The 23,648-nt window shown below is 39.1% G+C and overlaps 2 protein-coding genes and 1 pseudogene across 3 annotated transcripts; 1 reads left to right on the top strand and 2 right to left on the bottom strand.

Annotated features, from left to right (window-relative positions):
• Positions 1–927: 927 nt before the first annotated feature.
• Positions 928–23,235, bottom strand: LOC120568054 (tripartite motif-containing protein 16-like). Of its 2 annotated transcripts, none has more exons than XM_039815248.1 (2): positions 23,080–23,235; positions 928–3,826 (listed from the first exon to the last, which is right to left on the bottom strand). In XM_039815248.1, the coding sequence occupies exon 2, from the start codon at positions 3,565–3,567 to the stop codon at positions 1,903–1,905; it is 1,665 nt and encodes a 554-aa protein (XP_039671182.1). In that variant the 5' UTR covers positions 3,568–3,826; positions 23,080–23,235; the 3' UTR covers positions 928–1,902. The 2 variants fall into 2 exon arrangements, with proteins under 2 accessions (XP_039671182.1, XP_039671183.1); XM_039815249.1 differs by having other exon boundaries at positions 23,167–23,183.
• Positions 7,936–8,866, top strand: LOC120568550 (insertion element IS630 uncharacterized 39 kDa protein-like). Its single transcript, XM_039816133.1, has 2 exons — positions 7,936–8,035; positions 8,207–8,866. The coding sequence occupies exons 1-2, from the start codon at positions 7,961–7,963 to the stop codon at positions 8,864–8,866; spliced, it is 735 nt and encodes a 244-aa protein (XP_039672067.1). The 5' UTR covers positions 7,936–7,960.
• LOC120568060 lies at positions 18,675–20,183 on the bottom strand (annotated as a pseudogene).
• Positions 23,236–23,648: the final 413 nt, after the last annotated feature.

Here is a 23,648-nt window from a genome sequence, read left to right as displayed (position 1 = left end):
TGCAGGCAACGTGAGTCACCAGCTTTAACCTCCACTACACCATTGGTTAGCATGATGAAGGCGCCCTCTTGTGTTGGGCATCAGTTTTCACATTTGTAATCTGCTGTGAAGACATGTCCAGACTTAAGCAACATCAGCAAAGACACATATAAAAAGATATAGTATCGCACTGTGTCAGTTTGTTCACACAAACGTTAAAATGTCTCTGGCTTCTTGAATTCTGATGAAACGTGGACATACTTGAAACCAAATGTAAAGAATCAACTACCTGTTGTCTTATGTGTGCCATTACTTTAAAGTAATTTAAAAAATCCTCTTTATTGACTCAGTGCAGAAAGAAAATGTATATTGTCAAAATCAACAAGTGATAGAAAACTCTGCTCATTTCTCTGTGACAAAGCAATTTTATTTGGAAAGTTGAAAGGGCCGAGACTGACTGATTCTAAACATGAACACTTTGTGGTGTTTCAGGAGGAAAACTGCCTATGTTATACTCTCATATCCGTTTCATATTTACTCCATCAGCTTTGTTTAAACCCTGGAACGAAGACACGAAGAATATACCTGAAAGTTCAAGTTTGTTTATTCGTCACGTAAAGCTTCAGTCTGTTAAATTACTCTTGTTCAATGGTTTAATGCAGTGGTTCTCAAACTTTTTTCAATAATGTACTCCATTTGAACTGTGTTTTTAAGCCAAGTACCCCCTGACCAGCGATAGATTTACCAAACAACAGCCATGTAACTGAAAAACATTTAAATAATTATGAAAAAGGCAACAAAAACTTAAAAAAATAAAATAAAAAAATGGAAAAACATGGAAAAAGTTGGTAGAAAGAAGGAAGTAAGGCATGAATAGGTGGAAAATAGTATATCAAAAACATAGAAAACAGTGACAAAAACAAACAGTAGAAAGAAGGAAGACAAACTTCAAAAAAAGTAACCAAAACTTGGAAAAAGGCGGATTTTTTTTTTTTAAGCGAATAAACTTTGACAAACTTACAGAAAAATAGAAGACCGTAAAAAAAAAGGAAGGAAGGAAGGAAGGAAGGAAGGAAGGAAGGAAGGAAGGAAGGAAGGAAGGAGGAAGGAAGGCAAGAACAGGTTGAAAACTATATTGAAACAGAATCTCAGCTATGTTGAAGAGAATATGAAATTATAGCCTTATTGATTAGGATAATTAGTTTTATAATAACTCACAGGTCTGCCAAACAAAAATCTATGTAAATGTGATTATCGATTTCTTCACAAATTTTAAAGTGGTGAGAACAAAATATCTATGATAAAGGAACATACAACCTCACAAATGTGTACACATTTATGTGTCGCGTAACAAAGTAATTATAATGGCTTTAAACTGAGCCCACACCGAGTGACACAAGGCACACTTCTTGCTTTTGGAAGCATTGGAACAAATGTGTGTATGAGACTTATGGACTGCAATGCATATAACTTTCTTGTCTTGTCTGTGTTGTTGTGTTTTATATATTTTTATACTGATATGGACTAGGGCACAATATATTGTTTTTTTAAATCGTTATCGCAATATCAACTGGTGCTTTGTACACATCGCGAAAGGTTGCGACATATCGCGAAAGACACTCAGATTCTTTGTGTAAGTTGAAAGAAAATATCAGTTCAAAAAGATACTCTCATTCTTTTTTTGTGGTGCATTTTATATTTAATCCAATGTTAAATTTGTTCAATAAAATATGGTTGGAAAATATTTCCTTTCGTTTGTTTTAAATTCAACAAGCAATTTGTTGTATTTTAGCAGAATGGTTTTCCATTTTTAGTTCAAGTCAACAAACATCAGCACGAGCATCGATGGCTGACGAGAAACAAACAGCTCTCCGCAACAAACATTCACAGTCCAAAACTCTGGAATTCAACCATGATTTCTGTCTATTCTAGTTCACAAAACTCAGCACTGGATCCGTACCAGAAAAACCCAAGTCCAGCGTAGAGCGGCTGAGTGAATGTGGTCTGGACTCTGTGGAGGAGAGTCATGGTTTTAGTGATGCTGTAGAAGGACAGAGTACCTGCGCTGTGGTCCAGGTACACTCCTAGTCTGGTGACCTCGTGCCCTGAGACGGGTGTGTCCTCTGAGTCGTACACAAATGTATATTTGTGTTGGGAACAATCTAACACCCAAGACTTGTCATTGAGTCCAAATGCACATGCAGTTGCTTTCTTTTTTCTGCGGACACCCTTGTATGAGACTGCGACATAAAATCTCCCAAAGCACTCCACCTCCCAGTAACAACGTCCAGCGTAACTCCCTCTACTCATGACCTGTAAAGTAGTGGTGTATCTGTCCTTGTGACGACGGTAAGGCTGTTCTTCTTCCACAGCTGTTGCTTTTCTGTTCCCCTTGGATAAAACCAGCTTTGGGTGTGCTGTGTTTGGATCCAGTCTGATGTCACGCCAATATTTTAAGAAGTCAGCTCTGGTCTTGGGCTCTCGTTGTGACAGTAAAACATCCACTTCAGTCACAGCCAGTGAGATGTTTGTCCATGTGTCTCTCAGGACGTCCTGTAGTTTATCTCTGGAGTCTGACACGGCCGCTGTCACATCCTCAAAGTAGCGCAGAGGACGGATATCGATGCTGGATGTAGATTCACTGAGTGGTGACAGTGAGGAGTAGTTGTGTAGAAACTGGTTGTGATCCTCTGTGTCTGAGAGCTTCTTCATCTCAGCGTCTTTCCTCTTCAGCTCAGTGGTCTCCTGCTCCAGCTTCTCCTGAAGCTCTTTGACTCGACTCACTTCAGTTTTCTGCTGGAATCTGACCTGCTGCTCCACATCAGAGCGTCTTGTCTTGATGAGACGGATCAGCTCAGTGAAGATCTTCCCACTGTCCTTCACTACTTTATCAGCAGAGCGATTGATAGCCTCCACCTCCTGTTGAAGCAGCTTCATATCTTTCTCTCTGTCCTGGATTCTCTGCTGGATGTTTTGTTGACTCCCCTCGAGCTCTTTCTGCCTCTCAGTCCTTTCTGCTGCAGCTAAGACTGTGTCGTGGCCTTTATGTTCATCCATTAAGCAGAGAGAACAGATACACTGCTGATCAGTACGGCAGAACATCTTCATCACCTCATCATGATGAGAGCAGATGTTCTCCTGGAGATTCTTGGAGGGCTCCACCAGCTTGTGTTTCTCAAACGCAGAGGAGTCATAATGAGGCTGAAGGTGTTGATCACAGTAAGAGACCAGACACACCAGACAGGACTTGAGGGCTTTCAGTTTTCTCCCAGTGCAGACATCACAGGCCACATCTTCAGCTCCAGCATAGCAGTGATCAGCAGGAGCAGCTTGGAGTTCAGTCTTCTTCAGTTCCTCCACTAAATCTGATAACATGGTGTTTTTCAGCAGGACAGGCCTCGGTGTGAAAGTCTTTCTGCACTGAGGACAGCTGTAGATCTGCTTCCCATCCTCTTCATCCCAGTGGCGTTGAATACAGTCCATGCAGTAGCTGTGTCCACAGGGAGTAGTCACCGGATCCTTCAGTAGATCCAAACAAATCACACAAGAGAAAGTTTCCCGGTCCAGCTTAACTCTTTTCTGCGCCATTTCACCTCGTGGCAGTTACTGTTTGAGAGTTTCTCTGAACAGAAATATGAGTCTGTGCTCTGACTCAAAAATAACTCACTTCCATTTGTTCCTGTTCCTTCCGTGAGTTGGAGATAACAAGTCCGCTTGTGCTCAGCGTGGAGCTGGCTGTATTTATCAGCAGGAAGAAGAGGGAGGAGTTATCAGGCTTTCATGCTTCCAGCAGGAGGAGGTTTCTCTTAACGGGGCGGGGCAGCGCAGCACACTGGGTTTCAACATGCTATGAAGAGAAGAACAATCATTAAATTATATATAGCGTATACATTAGGGCTGTGTATTGGCAAGAATCTGGCGATACAATACGTATCACGATACATGGGTCACAATTCAATATATTACAATATTACAATATATTTCGATACTGTGCATACGATTTTTTTTAAGTATAATTTTTAGAAAAAGACATGATGTTCATAAAAGTCAAAGAAGTTTACTTTAGGTAAACAATTCAGTACACAGAAAATCAAACTGCCAGTTTGGGATTGTGGTTTAACAGGTTCTTAGTGAGCTAATGTTTATATGCTAAAGTAGGCCAAAGTTTAGCCATAGCTACGTTGTTAGCTTCTAGCAAAAAGTCAGACACTGCTAGGCACTGCTAGGCGCTGTCGGGCACTGCTAGGCGAGGACACTAGTGGTGAGTCTCAGCATAGCCATCTAGCGGTAGGGCGTTTAAACACAACATAAACGTGAACCACTCTCTTACATGAATATTTTTGAAGGTAAAAAAATAAAAAAATAAAATCGATATTGCCTTTTTAAAAATCAATACAGTATTGCAAAATAAAATATGGCGATATTCAAGAGTATCGATTTTTTCTTACACTCCTAATATACATTTTTATAGTTAATTCAGTCTGTAAAAAAGGCCATGTCCCTGTGAATGCATTCCCATTCTGTATCCACTGTGCCTGATTACGTGCTCTGCAGACTGATGGACAGTTTCTTTCTAGCGTGTGTGTCCATGGAAATATAAGTTTAATTGTTGTGTTAGGTAACACACAGTGTTTATTAGCCGTGAATGTATTTAGGTTTCTGTTAGCTTACAACGGGATTCAGAGCTAGCAGGCTAGCTTGTAATAGTCTGTTTAACTGTGTTTTTACATTATAATAGCTATTGTTTCTATGCTGTGCACTGAATATTTCGGTTGTTTATTCTGTTTAAATGCTTATTATAATTCTTATGACTGTCATTTGTATAGGTTACATCAGAGGTGTCAAACTCAATTCCACAAAGGGCCACACTGTAAAACAAGAATCCCATCCAGGGCCAGACATGTTTAGTTTATTCACACGCTTATTTCATTGGAAAAGTCAAGCATCTTTTATTGTATTATTGCATGTCTCATATAATCTTCTCACTTACAGCTTGGTCGACATAAAGACCCCAAAAAGTCAGCAAAAAAGTAACTTTTTTTGTAACGACAAAAAAGTTGAAATAAAAGCAAAAAAAAAATTCTAAAACTGGCCAAAAAACATTGGAAAAAGTGACAAAAAGTCGGAAAAAAACATTGAAAAACGCTACAAAAATTATGTGGGCCAAAGTCTATTGTGAACCTAAACTGATATGCATCCCGGATCAAAATCTGCGAGCCCAGATTTGGCCCGCGGGCCTTGAGTTTGACACATGTGGGTAACATGAATGCCTTTGCGTTTGCTAATCTTTAATTGGTAGCTCGTTACATTCTAGTTATTAATGTTAGCCATTAACGTTGCTCTGTGCATGCTATTCGTAGATGGCTGTTTAGCTTAGGTTTGCCTTTGCCATTGGTCTGTAATACCACACACACACACACACACACACACACACACACACACACACACACACACCTATTTGTTTATACACATTATCTGAACTGCGAACCTGGATCCTTTCTCACACACTCTCACCTGAACAATGGAATAGTGTCCTAACCTGACACCCTGAACGGATTGCTGCCACACCTATTAACCCACATTTACACATTCTATCACACACGGTCACTTACAGTTCACAGCAGTTGAAGCTAAAACTGGAAAGATAAACAATTCCATACTTTTTTTTTTTTGTCGGGCAAGGACAGGTTTAAAGAGTCAAAGTACAGGTTTAGCAAGTGTAAAGTGGACAGGGTATGGAAACAGACAACTTCAGCTGACGGTTCTCCAAAATGTATAGGGCTGCAACTAACAATTATTTTCATAGTTCATAGTTGATTAATCCGCCGATTATTTTCTCGATTAATCAATCAGTTGTTTGATCTATAAAATGTCAAATCATGTTGAAAAATATGGATAAGTTTATTGTCACAGAGGAGAGAAGAAACTAGAAAATATTCACATTTAAAAAGCTGGAATCAGAGAAATCTTACTTTTTATATATATATATATATTTATATTTATTATGACATGCCGTTTAGGAAATTATTATATATATGTGAAGTTTGAATATATTGGAGGATTCTTATTCTGAATATATTGAATGAAAGTCTGAATATGTTGAATGAAAGTCTGAATATATTGAATGAACCTTGAATATATTGAATGAAAGTCTGAATATATTGAATGAAAATCTGAATATATTGAATGAAAATCTGAATATACTGAATTAAAATGTCTGAATATATTGAATGAAAGTCTGAATATATTGAATGAAAAGCGTGTTGAGTGAGCCTGATGAAAGGGACCTGCCTGACCGAAGAGGTTCCTTTCATTTAGTCTTACATAATGAAGAAGTGAATAAACAGTGTTCTGGCCCGTACATACATTCGCCAGTGTGTTAATAATCTCTTCATTGCTCAAAATTGCTGACACTAGATTTCTTGCTGATTTGCTCATAGTGTCACACTTCGGTTAGGATTAATCACAACGAAAACACAAGATGGTGGCAGACAATGGAGTCAGATTCCATTTCAACTTTCATTCAATATATTCAGAAATTCATTCAATATATTCAGACATTCATTCAATATATTCAGACTTTCATTTGTATATATTCAAGGTTCATTCAATATATTCAGACATTCTTTCAATATATTCAAGGTTCATTCAAAATATTCAGACTTTCATTCAATATATTCAAACTTTACATATATATATATATATATATATGTTATATATATATATATATATATATATATATATATATATATATATATATATAATATTTTGAACTGCCTAATATTTTTTTTTTTTATATAATTTTTATTTGGGAGCCAGAGGGAGCCGAGCTCCCATAGAGTGAGGACTGGCTCCCATGAAAGCACCAAAGTCAAAAATCTGAGGGGGTCTCTCATATCTGAAGGTGTCTGCCATATGTAGCATTGTAATTTAATCTTAATCAATGCTCATTATCCATCCCTGTGCGATCACTTACCATTAAAGACATTACAGTTTTTCTCAATTGTTTACACACAATTACTGGTACTTGAGACACAATGACCACAACATGTAACTCATGCTCCAACCCCCTTAACCAATTCTGCTGAACTACAAGCACAATTCCTGCTTTACACTCAAATTTCAGTTCTAAAACACACTTTTTTCAAAACACTACACACAATTTCTCTGCATTTGGCACAATTTTCATGCAGAAAATCTCTTGTTTTCACAAGAAACACACTAACATTCAAATATGAACACTGACTCATCACATGGGCAAACACCCATCACACAGTTTTACAATTAGCAATCAGAGCTTTAGCATAAAAGGGCAACAGGTGAGCTCTTCTGTTTTGGAGCAATGGATGCCAACATTGGAAACAGAGGCAGAGCCAGAGGAGTGAGAGTAAGAGGAGGACGGGGAGGACGGGGAGGACGAGGACGAGGAAGGGGAAGGCCAAGGACCGTAATCTCTGATGAGATCCGAGCCACTTTGGTTGATCATGTGATCAACCATGGTCTAACAATGAGGGAAGCTGGGCAAAGAGTACAGCCAAATTTGAGCAGGTACACTGTAGCATCCATCATCCGGACTTTCCGAAATGAGAATAGGTAAGAAATATTCTCACTAGAAAATTGCAATACTACATATAAATACAGTACTCAGTGAGTACAGTAGTACAGTATTGCCTGTGGACTGTTCTGTAGGACTGTAAAAATAAAGTATGTTTCAAGTATTTGGGAAATGTATTCCTACTTTGTATTTACAGTATTTTACTATTTGTTTGGCAGAACTGAAAGATTACCAACACAAGGTGGTCGGGAACGTCTTCGGTCTCCTGAACAGGAAACTGAAATAATCAACATGGTCCTAGAAAATAACGCCATAACATTACGGCAAATACAAAGAAAAATCCTAGAAAACAATGAGATGTTTCAAAATATTGATAGGGTAAGCTCATCAACACTGGACCGTGTCTTGCGCAGAAATAATCTGAGGATGAAGCAGGTCTACAGGGTGCCATTTGAACGCAATTCAGAAAGAGTCAAAGAATTGCAACATAACTATGTGCAAGTGAGTCCTAATCAATAATCCTAATCCTAATCAATCAATACAATCCCACAATTGATGCATAATCTCAACACTGTATAAATTATACATATTTCAGTATTGTAATCATAATGATTGTGCTCCACAATAGTGACCACTCCATGTCTATTTCTGATATTGTCATGTGTGTTACAGAGAGTCCTCGAGCTAGAGGTGGCTGCAGTGGAGCACCAGTTCATCTTCATTGATGAGGTTGGATTCAACCTCACAAAAAGACGAAAGAGGGGAAGGAATATCATCGGCCAGCGTGCCATTGTTGAAGTCCCTGGCCAGCGCGGAGGGAACATCACAATGTGTGCAGCGATTACCCACCAAGGCGTCATCCATCACCATGCTACCCTTGGCCCCTACAACACTGCCCATCTGATCACATTCCTGGACACCCTACACCACACACTCATTCCACCAGATCAGGTAGATGGCCCAGAGCAGCTCAGGTATGTTGTCATTTGGGACAACGTAAGTTTCCACAGGGCTGCTCTGGTTCATAACTGGTTCACTGCCCACCCACGCTTTTTAGTCCTTTATCTCCCTCCATATTCTCCATTCCTCAATCCTATTGAGGAATTTTTTTCTGCCTGGAGATGGAAAGTATATGACAGAAATCCACAAACGCGTATACCTCTTCTCCAAGCTATGGAAGACGCATGTGGAGATATAGCAGCTGATGCTTTTCATGGCTGGAATCGCCATGCTAGGCGATATTTCCCCCGCTGCTTGGCCAGGGAAAACATTGCTTGTGACGTGGATGAGGTGCTGTGGCCAGACCGAAACAGAAGAGAGGATGCAACATAGTTTTTTTTTTTTTTTTTACGGTATTATTTTATGTAACTGTATACAGTAAATTCTTCTGTTTTGTATGTAGACCACTGTATGTGAAACTTTGTGATGGTTTGGAATGGGATGTACACGGTGTACATTGTTTTTGTGGGAAAAATAAAATATATTTCTTACCGTGTATTTGTGTTTTGAGTATAAGAACAATATTCTCAAATTCTTTTACAACACACTTATGTACTGTCTGTAGCAAGTGTAACACTGAACCAAAAAAAAGGCCTAAGTCATTATGATGAATGGAGAAGTGTTTTCAGTGTTTTACATTGAGCACATCAGTGTTCATCTGGTTCTTATAAATGTCTATTCATATGATGGTTTGTGTGTGTCATTTGAAAACAAAATACCCTTTTGAGAAGAAATAACATTATTTTGAATGTAAAGTTTAATTTTGCAAGAGCATTGAGGAGTTTTGCCCATTGTGTGAGTGTTCTTTGGAATTGTGTGTAGAGTTCTGAGAATATGAGGCATGCTTTCAGAAAATGTGTGTAAACAATCGAGGAAAAACTGTAAATAAAAATATACGGACGTAGACCTGAGCATACCCTACGCTCATGAACGCAGCATGACTGCACTTCACCACCACACCACCAGGCTATGTGAGCAAACCGCATACGATTGATTTCACAGCACTCGCAAGTCCGAAGAAGTGACCTTGCTTTAAGCTTAATGTGCTTTTGAGGTAAATACCAATACATATAAATATCACTGTCAGTTATGCCACCGAAAAAAAGGTCACCTGCGCCGAATTCATTTTCGGCCCTGACAAGTTTCGGTTTTACCACCAAAAAACTAAAAATAGTTGCAGATTTAGAATCAGAAAATACCAAGTCCTCCAGGAGTTGTGCCTTTTGTCATTAGTTTCGCTTTCAATAACTTGGTAAACAGTGGCAGTAAGCTAACAGCTACATGCAAGGTATGTGGCACCAAGGTAAACATCGGACTTCATCAGGCATCTCAAAACGCACCTAATACAGTGCCTTGCGAAAGTATTCGGCCCCCTTGAACTTTTCGACCTTTTGCCACATTTCAGGCCTCAAACATAAAGATATAAAACTGTAATTTTTTGTGAAGAATCAACAACAAGTGGGACACAGTCATGAAGTGGAACGAAATTTATTGGATATTTCAAACCTTTTAAACAAATAAAAACTGAAATATTGGGCGTGCAAAATTATTCAGCCCCCTTAAGTTAATACTTTGTAGCGCCACCTTTTGCTGCGATTACAGCTGTAAGTCGCTGGGGTATGTCTCGATCAGTTTTGCACATCGAGAGACTGACATTTTTGCCCATTCCTCCTTGCAAAACAGCTCGAGCTCCGTGAGGTTGGATGGAGAGCGTTTGTGAACAGCAGTTTTCAGTTCTTTCCACAGATTCTCGATTGGATTCAGGTCTGGACTTTGACTTGGCCATTCTAACACCTGGATATGTTTATTTGTGAACCATTCCGTTGTAGATTTTGCTTTATGTTTTGGATCATTGTCTTGTTGGAAGACAAATCTCCGTCCCAGTCTCAGGTCTTTGCGCAGACTCCATCAGGTTTTCTTCCAGAATGGTCCTGTATTTGGCTCCATCCATCTTCCCATCAATTTTAACCATCTTCCCTGTCCCTGCTGAAGAAAAGCAGGCCCAAACCATGATGCTGCCACCACCATGTTTGACAGTGAGGATGGTGTGTTCAGGGTGATGAGCGGTGTTGCTTTTCGCCAAACATAACGTTTTGCATTGTTGCCAAAAAGTTCGATTTTGGTTTCATCTGACCACAGCACCTTCTTCCACATGTTTGGTGTGTCTCCCAGGTGGCTTTTGGCAAACTTTAAACGACACTTTTTATGGATATCTTTAAGAAATGGCTTTCTTCTTGCCACTCTTCCATAAAGGCCAGATTTGTGCAGTATACGACTGATTGTTGTCCTATGGACAGAGTCTCCCACCTCAGCTATAGATCTCTGCAGTTCATCCAGAGTGATCATGGGCCTCTTGGCTGCATCTCTGATTAGTCTTCTCATTGTATGAGCTGAAAGTTTAGAGGGACGGCCGGGTCTTCGTAATTTGTAGTGGTCTGATACTCCTTCCATTTCAATATTATCGCTTGCACAGTGCTCCTTGGGATGTTTAAAGCTTGGGAAATCTTTTGTATCCAAATCCGGCTTTAAACTTCTCCCACAACAGTATCTCGGACCTGCCTGGTGTGTTCCTTGTTCTTCATGATGCTCTCTGTGCTTTACCCGGACCTCTGAGACTATCACAGAGCAGGTGCATTTATCGCCGGAGACTTAATTACACACAGCTGGATTCTATTTATCATCATTAGTCATTTAGGTCAACATTGGATCATTCAGAGATCCTCACTGAACTTCTGGAGAGTTTGCTGCACTGAAAGTAAAGGGGCTGAATAATTTTGCCGCCCACTTTTTCAGTTTTTATTTGTTAAAAAAGTTTGAAATAGCCAATGAATTTCGTTCCACTTCATAATTGGGACCCACTTGTTGTTGATTCTTCACAAAAAATTACAGTTTTATATCTTTATGTTTGAGGCCTGAAATGTGGCAAAAGGTCGAAAACGTTCAAGGGGCGAATACTTTCACAAGGCACTGTATATCAAAATATAATAGATTGAATAAGATATCAATACAGTTCACATTAATTGAATGAGGTTTATTTCAAAAGCAGCAGCTGAAGGGACATTGACCTGAGAACAAACAGAATGAAAGGCATGTCACCATGGTTCCATCTGAAGCTTATGTACACATAATGTGCTCGGAAAATGGCAAACTGGTTTGCTGGTAGGGATGTGCAGATACACACAAGAGTTAATTTTGTTATGGTTCAGGGAAGTTGAGGACCCAAAGGCAGAGAGCAGGAAGGCAGGCGGGACAAAGTTGATGTGAAGATTTATTCCAAACACAAAAGTCCAGGGTACAAACCAGCAGGAATCCAAAATAAGGAAAATGTAAGAAACAACACAAGGAGTAAAAACTGAGGTAGTCAAAAAATGCAAAAAGGGAAAACAGAGCCGGATAACAAAACCAGAGCACAGAGACCGCAGGGAGAACTAACACAAAACTCAGAGACAGGAGACGAAAAAAACAGGAACACAAGGACCACAAACAGGCGACAAGACACACAACGATCTGACACAGGACAAGGTGAACACCAAGACTAAATACACAGGCTAACGAGGAAACACAAGACAGGTGGCACAAGGCAGGGAAACAGGTGAAACACATTAGGGCAATCACAAGGGCAGGAAAACACAGGAAGTAAAACAAAGACAAGACAAGACAGAAAACAAGACTGTCAAAATATAACAGGAAACAGAGCAAAAATACTAAACAGAAAAAACAGATTACCAAAATAAGACAAAACACACCAAACCCATAACAAATTTTCAATGTACAATGTTGGCTAACAATGTTGACTGTGACAGTTAAGTATTCGTATTAAATCTCCAAATCTTATATCCAAATCTTAGCTGACATTCTTCAATTTATGACTTTTAAAATAAGTGTTTAATGTTTCACTGCTAATTAAAAATTCATACAGCGAACGTTACTAGGCCAATAATGCAAAAATCTCAACAGGATAATTGCTATCATGATTAATGTTGCATGACTAACCAAGCAAAAAAAAGAAATAAGCACTGTACTTGCCTGCCAACTGCAAAATGTGTGCTGGTTCAACCAGCCACCCATTAGTAGGCCTCTTGCCACCGATACTGTGGCACTCGATAAGATACTCCTTTTTAGAGTTTTCAGGATCAAAGTCTACGATCCAATTTTACAATTTACAGGGACTATACTGAGAGCATCTTTATCCTTCCCCTTTGACCAGCTCACTAGCGCAAACTTCATTTTCTTTTCTTATTGTCTCGTCTCACCGCTGAGCGTAACGAGTAGTAACGAAGTAGAACTACTTCTCTACTCTACTTAAGTACTAAAAGGCTGTATCTGTACTCTACTGGAGTATTATTTTGTTCTCCTACTTCCACTTTTACTTCAGTACATATTTTCGATGAGTTTAATACTTTTACTCCGATACATTTTTATGTGCTGCATCGTTACTCGTTACTGTTGTGAATGCCTCACGCTACGGAGACTGTGGAGGTTACAGTGTGTGTAGTTACGGCTACGTTGGTTACGTATGATAATCACGTAAGTTACGTAAGAAATCCCAGAGTTTCTTTTCATTACGGCGATCGCCTGTTCAGAAGTCAGAGACGATGTAAGTTGTACTCTTTATATTTAGCTGTTGTTGCAGCAGATTAATCTATTCCTGAGTTGTTTCAGTCTGAAATGAGTCCTGAATGTTAACCGTTTGACCCTGTGATGTGAAGCTGATCTAGTTTATCTGGATGTTTGACCCTGTGATGTGAAGCTGATCTAGTTTATCTGGATGTTTGACCCTGTGATGTGAAGCTGATCTAGTTTATCTGGATGTTTGACCCTGTGATGTGAAGCTGATCTAGTTTATCTGGATGTTTGACCCTGTGATGTGAAGCTGATCTAGTTTATCTGGATGTTTGACCCTGTGATGTGAAGCTGATCTAGTTTATCTGAATGTTTGACCCTGTGATGTGAAGCTGATCTAGTTTATCTGGATGTTTGACCCTGTGATGTGAAGCTGATCTAGTTTATCTGAATGTTTGACCCTGTGATGTGAAGCTGATCTAGTTTATCTGGATGTTTGACCCTGTGATGTGAAGCTGATCTAGTTTATCTGAATGTTTGACCCTGTGATGTGAAGCTGATCTAGTTTATCTGGATGTTTGACCCTGTGATGTGAAGCTGATCTAGTTTATCTGGATGTTTGACCCTGTGATGTGAAGCTGATCTAGTTTATCTGGATGTTTGACCCTGTGATGTGAAGCTGATCTAGTTTATCTGGATGTTTGACCCTGTGATGTGAAGCTGCTAGTTTATCTGGATGTTTGACCCTGTGATGTGAAGCTGCTAGTTTATCTGTATTCTGCTAGCTTGCTAACTTTCCACTACATCAACCCACTGTTATAGTAGTTATAACAGCTGTGACATTAATATACCTTTTGGGGTTTATTTCAGAAACTTCCTTCATATCCAGCAATTTACAACTTGTGACTGCCTGTAATGCTCCATCTTAATACCAAGTAAAATGTTGAACTCCAACAATATGATATTCAAAACTGCTTTTTAACTACATGACACAATACTTGTACTATTACTATTAGTACTTGAGTAGTATATTTTAAAATAAACTACTTGCAATACTTAAGAACAAAAAAGGTTGAATACTTTAGTACTTCTACATAAGTGTGGTGCTTAAAGAGCACTTCTACTTCTACTCAAGTCACTTTTTTGATAGAGCACTTGTACTTTTACTCAAGTATGGGTCTCTAGTACTTTACAGACCGTGGCTTGTGTCATAGACAGGCTTGTGTGTGCTGCCGGCACGAACCGTTATGCGTATGCGCAAGATGTTCGCACGGTGCAAAGGCGGACACAAAGAAAAAATTTAATTTAGCTGTTAATGATGATTTAATTTATAATACTCTGTCATCTACATTTTACAATATACTGTATGAATCAATACACAGCCATATATGGTCCATCCATATGGCTATATAATGTAAAATATAATGAATGTCATGCAAAAATGTGATTTGGACTATTGTTGATCAAGCTCTGTAAATCTATGCATGAGCTTAATTGCTTAACTCTTTTTTTTCAATAAACATACATGCAATAATGTAATACAGTTTGGTTTGCACATCAATGTATTTTAAAATATATTAATCAATATATAGCAATAGGTTGTCCATCCATATGTTGCTATATATTTTCAAATATATGAGGAAGTTTCTCATATATTGAAATATATTTTCTAATGTATTGCAATATAAATGCTAGTATATTGCAATATACGTTTGTTTCGTAAGAGTTGTTAGGCTATGTGCGGGGTGTGCCAACTTTTTTTATGAGATAGAGAGACCTCCTTAAAGACGATGCTGATTAATTTAATAGTTGACAACTAATCGATTAATCTTTGCAGCTCTAAAAATGTATTTGCTCTGCAGAAGACAATATCACATTAATTGGCTTCCAGTCTACTGTTTCCTACTATCCTCACCTCTGCTCCTCAGCAATACAGGACGGTATAGACCTTTTTCACGGCAGACATGTTGACATGTCATAGTAGGAAAAGCACAGGTGTATTAAACCATTAATGATGGCTGCATTCCACTTAGGAGAGACCCTGGTATTAAACCATTACTGATGGCTGCATTCCACTTAGGAGAGACCCTGGTATTAAACCATTACTGATGGCTGCATTCCACTTAGGAGAGACCCTGGTATTAAACCATTACTGATGGCTGCATTCCCCTTAGGAGAGGTCCTGGTATTAAACCATTAATGATGGCTGCATTCCACTTAGGAGAGGTCCTGGTATTAAACCATTAATGATGGCTGCATTCCACTTAGGAGAGACCCTGGTATTAAACCATTACTGATGGCTGCATTCCCCTTAGGAGAGACCCTGGTATTAAACCATTAATGATGGCTGCATTCCACTTAGGAGAGACCCTGGTATTAAACCATTAATGATGGCTGCATTCCACTTAGGAGAGGTCCTGGTATTAAACCATTAATGATGGCTGCATTCCACTTAGGAGAGACCCTGGTATTAAACCATTACTGATGGCTGCATTCCACTTAGGAGAGGTCCTGGTATTAAACCATTACTGATGGCTGCATTCCACTTAGGAGAGGTCCTGGTATTAAACCATTACTGATGGCTGCATTCCACTTAGGAGAGACCCTGGTATTAAACCATTAATGATGGCTGCATTCCACTTAGGAGAGGCCCTGGTATTAAACCATTAATGATGGCTGCATTCCACTTAGGAGAGGTCCTGGTATTAAACCATTAATGATGGCTGCATTCCACTTAGGAGAGACCCTGGTATTAAACCATTACTGATGGCTGCATTCCACTTAGGAGAGGTCCTGGTATTGTGCATGCTGACTCACTGAAATATCTTACTGGGACACTTGATGGAACTGAGCCATCGTTAAGGTTATCAATCTCAGCTGGGCTTTTCCTACTATGACAAGTCAACATGTCTGCTGTGAAAAAGGTCTATTGTCTAAGAGTGATCTCATTTTCTACCATACATACATAAAAATGACATTACAGTATAGTGTCTTATTCAACTCTTATTGTGCACATTGCTAGCCAACAGGAGCCATTAGAATAGACTGGGGAAACCTTACTTGAATTATAACAATATATGTGAAAAACACGAGAAACAATGTTTTTATACTTCCTGACAGTTTTACTGGGCAAAGTTAAACAGTACGTGGGTTTGGACTGCACAGATAACAAAAAGAATATAACGTCTAACGAAGAGTTACACATACCTTCAGGAGACAATATGGCATTAATTGGCTCCGCACCTCTGCTCCTAAACGTGAAATAACAGAATTCACACCCTCAACATGGACTGTAGAGCCTCCGTTATTTACATTATACTGTAACAGCGCCAAAATGGAGCGAAAATAAAGTTAAAACATCGTTAAAACGTATATTTAACCGTAAAAACTGCTACTTAATATTGTATTAACTTTGAGACAACACATATTGAAGGGTGACAACACAACTTTAAAAGAAAACAATCAAATAGCGCAGCAGCATTTAACCCACGACCTACCTCATTAGGTATATATATATCTATGCGACCTACCTGAGCAACACAAGACGGTGTCCTGAGGAGGACACGAAAGCTACGGCAACTTACGAGGTACAATAGAGGCGCAGGCGCAGTGCATCTCCGCAGGAAACAATAGCAATACCATAAATAAATTAAACTCAATAAGATCAAAATTCACAAATGCCCAACACATCATTAAATGATTACAATTAAATAAAATATAAATTGGAAATTAGAATTAATAAAGTGCTTTTTTAACTCTTACACAAGGTATAGTCTAATGTATTGCAGTGGGTATACTGTAGGATATATATATATATATATATATATAGATATATATATATATATATCCTACAGTACAGTATATATATATGAATATAATGAAGTGAAAACAATGCGAAAGGAGTCGCTTGAAGTAATGAACCTATAGAGAGTCAACAGCTGAATCTGCAGCTCATCTCAGCTTTACAGAGCGTAATAGTGAGTTTCAGCACTTTGTTCATCTGTCCAGCAGATAACTTTACCGTTACAGTCACTCTCAGCGCTCTCATGTTGTTTTCAAAGAAAAAAAAAGTCCCTGTAAACCTGCGCTGCAGCAAACATATACATAAGCTAGCTGGTGATAGATCATTTAGCAGCTGAAGACACGGATACTTCCCTCAGGAGTGGAGAAACCAAAAACAGCTAAAAGAGAGAAAATATTGGACTAAACAGTCAGGTGAACAAACACAAAGACTCCTGATGAATGATAATGTTCATCTGTAACTGCTGGATACGAATCGGGCTCGTCAGCTGCCGCTCTATCCACGTACGTACCAGCGAGCGAGAGGAAACGAGGGGACGTGAGCACAGAGTTGAACTGGCTGGGTTTCAGAGCAGAGAGAAGCATTCATGCTTTTCAGCTGGAGGGATTTTCTCTCAAAGGTGCACAGTTTTTAAACGCATCATCTACTCATTCACACTCGCAGCTAAAAACTGAATTCAGACTTTGAAATGTTTATAATCTTTCATACATCATGGCTGCATTTCAACTTTTAAATCCCTTAGAAAGTTGTTTAAATATTCAACCTTTTAAGTTTAGTCAAAATGACCTCAGATTTTTACATTAGTGTGTCTGCTGGATGTAATCTTCACAGCTAGAGGGGTAAGGACCTTCTTGAACTCTCAGGGCTCTCATTTGCACAATTTTCATTCTTTATAAATCATTTTAAGTCAAAATGTAGGGATTTATGTGCTGATTGCAGAAATGTTAGCAGGGAAACAAATGGACTTAAACATTTGGCCATGTGAGCCTAAAAGTGACAGGATCTCCATGTTGTTAATGACTGATGAATGCTGTTCTGCTCTAAATATTAACAGTTTTGTAGTTTTCAGAAGGAAGACAGCCTCAGTTATTACTCTCATATCAGTTTCACAAGTTGTCCATCAGCTTTGGAGGACTCTGGAATGAAGCCAAGAGGATAATACTTTGTTCAATGGTTGTTTCTTCATCATGTTACCTTCAGTGTTCACAAATCCCATCGGTAACATCTGTTAAATGACTCTTATTTGACAATGTTATGTACATATTCACTTCACCCAGACAGTCAATATTTTTGACCAGAATTTCTGCGATGTAAAAGAGAATGATAAATGGTCCCCTTGATTGATCAACTTCCAACTTTATTTGTGTCCCCGAAGGGCGATTAGGTGAGCAGCAAGTATAAAACAGAAATACATACAAGTTCTACACACAACTGTAACAGTACGAGGACAAATAAATACCAGTACAAGGTGCATGGATAGCAGCGTCAAAGTCACCTACACAGGGTAGGAAAAAAGTGCACATCAGCCTCCAAAGTTGACAAAATACAATCCACAATGACCATCGTCAACAACAACAGCCTCCATTACATCCCCAACATTACGATCAAGATAAAATTTGTTTATAACACAGGTCTGCCAAACAAATACATGTAAATGTGGTTATAGATGGAGAAAAAAAATATCTAGAGAGCACAGAGAAGTTTACATTTTTATGCAGAGGAAGGTCCGTTCAGGTAAAAAAAAAAAAACAACAAAAACAAAAAAAACATCACGAGCAATGATTTAGCCTCCGTGGCTGAACAGACAGCAAGCCACCTAAAGAAACTCAAACATTTACACAACAGCTAATGAGAAGATGTCAAAGGACATCCCATAATGTTTGATTGACAGCTGATCTCTGTGCAGCAAAGAAAAGCCACAACGATCAGCTCTCAGCAACAAACATGGAGAAGAAAAACCAAGTTTAAGAGTTAAAACACAGATTTCAACCCTTAAATAACATCTGTCTAGTACATTTTATAGAACTCAGCAGATTCTCCAAAGTTGTAATAAAAACAAACTCCAGTGTAGAGAGGCTGAGTGAATGTGGTCTGGACTCTGTGGAGGAGAGTCATGGTGTCAGAGACGCTGTAGAAGGACAGAAGACCTGCACTGTGATCCAGGTACACTCCTACTCTGGAGGACTCAGAACTAGAGAAATTACCTGGGATGCGAGTTTTGACATTGTTGTACTCAAATCCAAAACTATAATTTCGGTAAGAAAATAAAGCCCAGGATTTTTCGTTTTCTCCAAATTCACCCAAGTCCCCGACTCTGCTGATGTTCTTGTATGCGACTGCTACATGAACTCTTCCTCTCCACTCCACCTCCCAGTAACAACGTCAAGTCAGACTCTCTCTACTCAGGACCTGATAGTTTACAGAGAATCTGTCTGGGTGACTATAATAACCCTGATTATTATCTGTTAATGTTGCCTTTCTCTCCACCTCAGATAATAACAGATGTTCATTTGCTGTGTTGGGATCCAGTGTGAGTTCACGTGAATATTTTATTGGTCTTGGGCTCTGGTTGTGGCAGTAAAACATCCACTTCAGTCACAGCCAGTGAGATGTTTGTCCATGTGTCTCTCAGGAAGTCCTGTAGTTTGTCTCTGGTGTCTGACACGGCCGCTGTCACATCCTCAAAGTAACGCAGAGGACAGATATCGATGCTGGATGTAGATTCACTGAGTGGTGACAGTGAGGAGTAGTTGTGTAGAAACTGGGTGTGATCCTCTGTGTCTGAGATCTTCTTCATCTCAGCGTCTTTCCTCTTCAGCTCAGTGATCTCCTGCTCCAGCTTCTCCTGAACCTCTTTGACTCGCCTCACTTCAGTTTTCTGCTGAAATCTGACCTGCTGCTCCACATCAGAGCTTCTTTTCTCCATGAGACGGATCAGCTCAGTGAATATCTTCCCACTGTCCTCCACTACTTTATCAGCAGAGCGATTGATAGCCTCCACCTCCTGCTGAAGCAGCTTCACATCTTTCTCTCTGTCCTGGATTCTCTGCTGGATGTTTTGTTGACTCCCCTCGAGCTCTTTCTGCCTCTCAGTCCTTTCTGCTGCAGCTAAGACTGTGTCGTGGCCTTTATGTTCATCCATTAAGCAGAGATAACAGATACACTGCTGATCAGTTCGGCAGAAAATCTTAATCACCTCATTATGACGAGAGCAGATGTTCTCCTGGAGACTCTTGGAGGGCTCCACCAGCCAAATGGAGCTATAGCTTTGTAGAGACCGTGGGATTTGCCAAACTGAATAAATCCCGCACGCACATATAAACACAAAACTGCTTTGATAGCTCCATCGTGTTGTAACTAAGACATCTGCTGAAAAACGCATCATTGTATTCATTAGCATGATCGTTGTACCGTTTAGTTCAAAAACACCAAAGTACGAAGACATAGCGGACCAGACGCAAGCTTTTATTTTTAAAAGTCAAAGCCCGGGGACGGTGTGCCAGTTTAGCTGGTGATCCTGTTAACTGGTGATATTTGCACGAACCTTGGATGTCATGGACAAAAAAATTGACAGATTAGCTTCTACATCATCTATACCACTACACTACACACCGCTGAAAAGATGTTTTGATTTCTATCTATATATTGGACTTTTAGTCTAAATTAACACAGGTTAACATAGGAGAGAAATATACGCCCATGTTAACTGGTGATATCACAATTTAACATGGGCAAATGCAAGCCTCCAAACAGTAAAGTAGGTTCATCTTTGCCTCACATACCGAAACCTAACTGATGTACAACAAACAGGCATGACCCCACTTAATGCTTTATTCATTAACAGGATCACCAGCTAAACTGGCACACCGGCACCAGCCGGGAGGTCTCCAGGCTGCAGCCGTACCGACTCTTTCCTATAGCCTATCTAAAGGAATAAACCATTAGTTTCGACATATGTCCATTAATGGACTTTTTGTTTCCATGCAGACAACTAACTAAAGAATCACAAAAGCCGTGTTTGTCAGGGCCAGGTGTAAGGTCTACGAAGTAATGTAGCTACATGCTACGGTTGTAGAACTGTAAAAAGGTATGGCCATTATTATTTCATTTTATGATTTAACGATGATTTAATATTAGCGCTTATTTCATGTCCGATGTGAAGTAATTACGGCAAAGTGCCATTTCCTCCAATGTCAACTCTGTTCAGTTTCTGTAAAAGACTCAAACGATGATCAAAATTATTTACGTTCATCATTTTTATACCTGGCGATGTAGTTTCACTTTACTGTCAGTAGTATTTTAAGTAGTGTGTTATTTTAAAGTATTTCTGCACGTTTAAAACTACAATGTCTCTGCATTCTGTTATGTATTTATATATTATAAATGGTGTGGTGAGTTAAATAAATTCCACTAAAGGAGCCTTTTCAGCTTGTGTCTGTGTGTAGTGTGGCGGGGCTGACCTGTGAACACAACTTACATTTTTAGATAACTATCTTAAATAATAAAAAAAATTATATATATATATATATATATATATATATATATATATATATATATATATATATATAAAAAAATAATAATAATAATAATAATAATAATAAATTATATCATACCTATTTAACATATTTAAAGTTCTATTATTTCAACCAACACCATACAGAACATCAAAAGCATTAGAAATGAGCTGATATTAGCCCTTGGTCTCACCATGTTCACTGCCAAACCTGAAGCAGTGTGCACTTTTAACCCTCGTGTTTTTCTGCGCATCTTAACTTTTTTTTTATCTTTTACCGACATTTGTCACTTTTTCTACCGTTCTTTTATCGTTTTTTTTCCCTCTCCAAATGCTATAAAAGTAGAAAAATCAATGAAAGTACTGAACTGATCATTTACTTCACCTGTGAAGAACGTTGTATAGGGCACCATCCAAGTTAATTTTTTTTTGACAGTTCGAAAGAAACTAGGGCTGAACGATTTTTGAAAATAATCTAATTGCGATTTTTTCCCCAAATATTGCGATTGCGATTCGATATTCGATTATTTTTTTAAGCTCTTTGTCTTCTGTATTATTCAACAAAGACAAACAATAAATCATTGTATAGTATGAACAACTAACGTAACGATAGCCTCTCTGAGCAAGTGCAGTGTTGGCGGATGTCAGCAATAATATGTAATGTGTTGTGTATATATATATATATATATATATATATATGTATGTATATATATACATACATACATACATACATACATACATACACACACATATATTTTTTACAGTGCACAGAGAGGAGCTGCCTCCAGCCCCTCCCCTTCATGAAGTTGCGTGCCGACACCGTCCAACACTGCACTTGCTCGGAGAGGCTATCGTTACGTTAGTTGCTGTGGTCTTGCCGTGGGATTAACTGTACTAATAAAACCGTTGAAACACCGCGGCCACGCTGCTGTGAAAGCTCCCCAAACCGTCATTTATCAGTCTGATTGTTACCCCTCTCAGTGGCAGCTCCTCCACCCATATCTTTATATCTTGTTTATAACGGAGCTAACCGCTAACCGGAGCTAACCGCTAATCAGAGCTAGCTCGGGCCAACCGAGCCTTCAGTTCTGCGTGCCTGTATCCATTAACTGCATGTATGGACTCGAGCCCAAACAAAACCCTTCATTTTATTAAAATGGCTGTAAAAGTTTTAAACTTCAACTCAGAATTGTTTGAATGACAGAGATCAGCTCAAGGTACAGTGTAGCGTTAGCGTGCTAAGTTGATGCTTTCTCTGCGTAGTGCAGACTGATTTGCTCTTGCGAGTCATCAAATCGAGACCAAATCGCAGCCTTTGCGATTAGGAAATCGCGTTTTAACATATCGCGATATTATCGCAAATGCAATTAATCGTTCAGCCCTAAAAGAAACCCAAATTTCTGATACAGAAACTTTTTGAAAACGGGTCAGGTTTGCCCCGAGGACACCAGGAGCGTTAACAGTTACCAGACACTACCTCCACCCATTGATTAGTTAACAAACATTAACAATAGTTGAACACATTTGCAAGCAACACCGTTAGCAGACAGGTCTCCCAGACATTAACTGGTTAAGTGACGTCAGAGGACGGTGTGGCTACCAGCTAAGCTAATGTTTACAACAGCAATACTGACACGGTCTCAGCTCACTCAGGGCTCCGCTCCTTACCGGCTGCTATCCGGCTGCTGTAGGTCATCAGCTCCGCATGCTTCTGCTGGACATTACTGCAGCTTTTTGTATCTTCTTTTCTCTTACCGCTATATTTGCTGCTCGTCAACTAATGTTGCTCTTTACTTCCGATGTTGTCTCCAGTCCTTTTTAAAGCCCCGGGCGGAAACTCGGCAGGGCACGTTGGTTCCGCCCACTTTAACAATTGTCCGCTTTAATTAAACAGCTGCTTGTGATTTCTGAGTCTTTACTCCAGTATGACTTGACAATAACAATTTAATTGTCCAAATCAATGGAGCAGATAAAAGTGTTTAAAGTGCTTCATACATTTCCTAAGACTTCACACAATCACTTCAAGTGACAACAAAACGGTTGGTAATGTCCACACATCCCAGGACAGTTGTAGAACTTCTTCTAGTTCACAACAGCATTCTGACTAAATTTTGATATAAACAGTCTGTGATCAACTCGACATCCTCGGATCTTAACGATTACTCAAAATAATTCATAGTTGCTTTTTAAACAACAAAATTAGGTATAATGTCATATACATTAGGTTTAATGACCAT

This window comes from Perca fluviatilis, chromosome 11, assembly GCF_010015445.1.
Source record: "Perca fluviatilis chromosome 11, GENO_Pfluv_1.0, whole genome shotgun sequence".
NCBI lineage: Eukaryota > Metazoa > Chordata > Actinopteri > Perciformes > Percidae > Perca > Perca fluviatilis.
Note: the sequence above shows the minus strand (reverse complement) of the source record. Positions and strands in the feature narration are given on the sequence as shown.

What these genes read in the sequence shown, in the direction of transcription:
- LOC120568054 (XM_039815248.1), bottom strand. Translation starts at nt 3,567, where the DNA reads ATGGCGCAGAAAAGAGTTAAGCTGGACCGGGAAACTTTCTCTTGTGTG.
- LOC120568550 (XM_039816133.1), top strand. Translation starts at nt 7,961, where the DNA reads ATGAAGCAGGTCTACAGGGTGCCATTTGAACGCAATTCAGAAAGAGTC. An exon ending in TGCAACATAACTATGTGCAA is followed by an intron (nt 8,036 to 8,206) that starts GTGAGTCCTAAT and finishes TGTGTGTTACAG; the next exon opens with AGAGTCCTCGAGCTAGAGGT.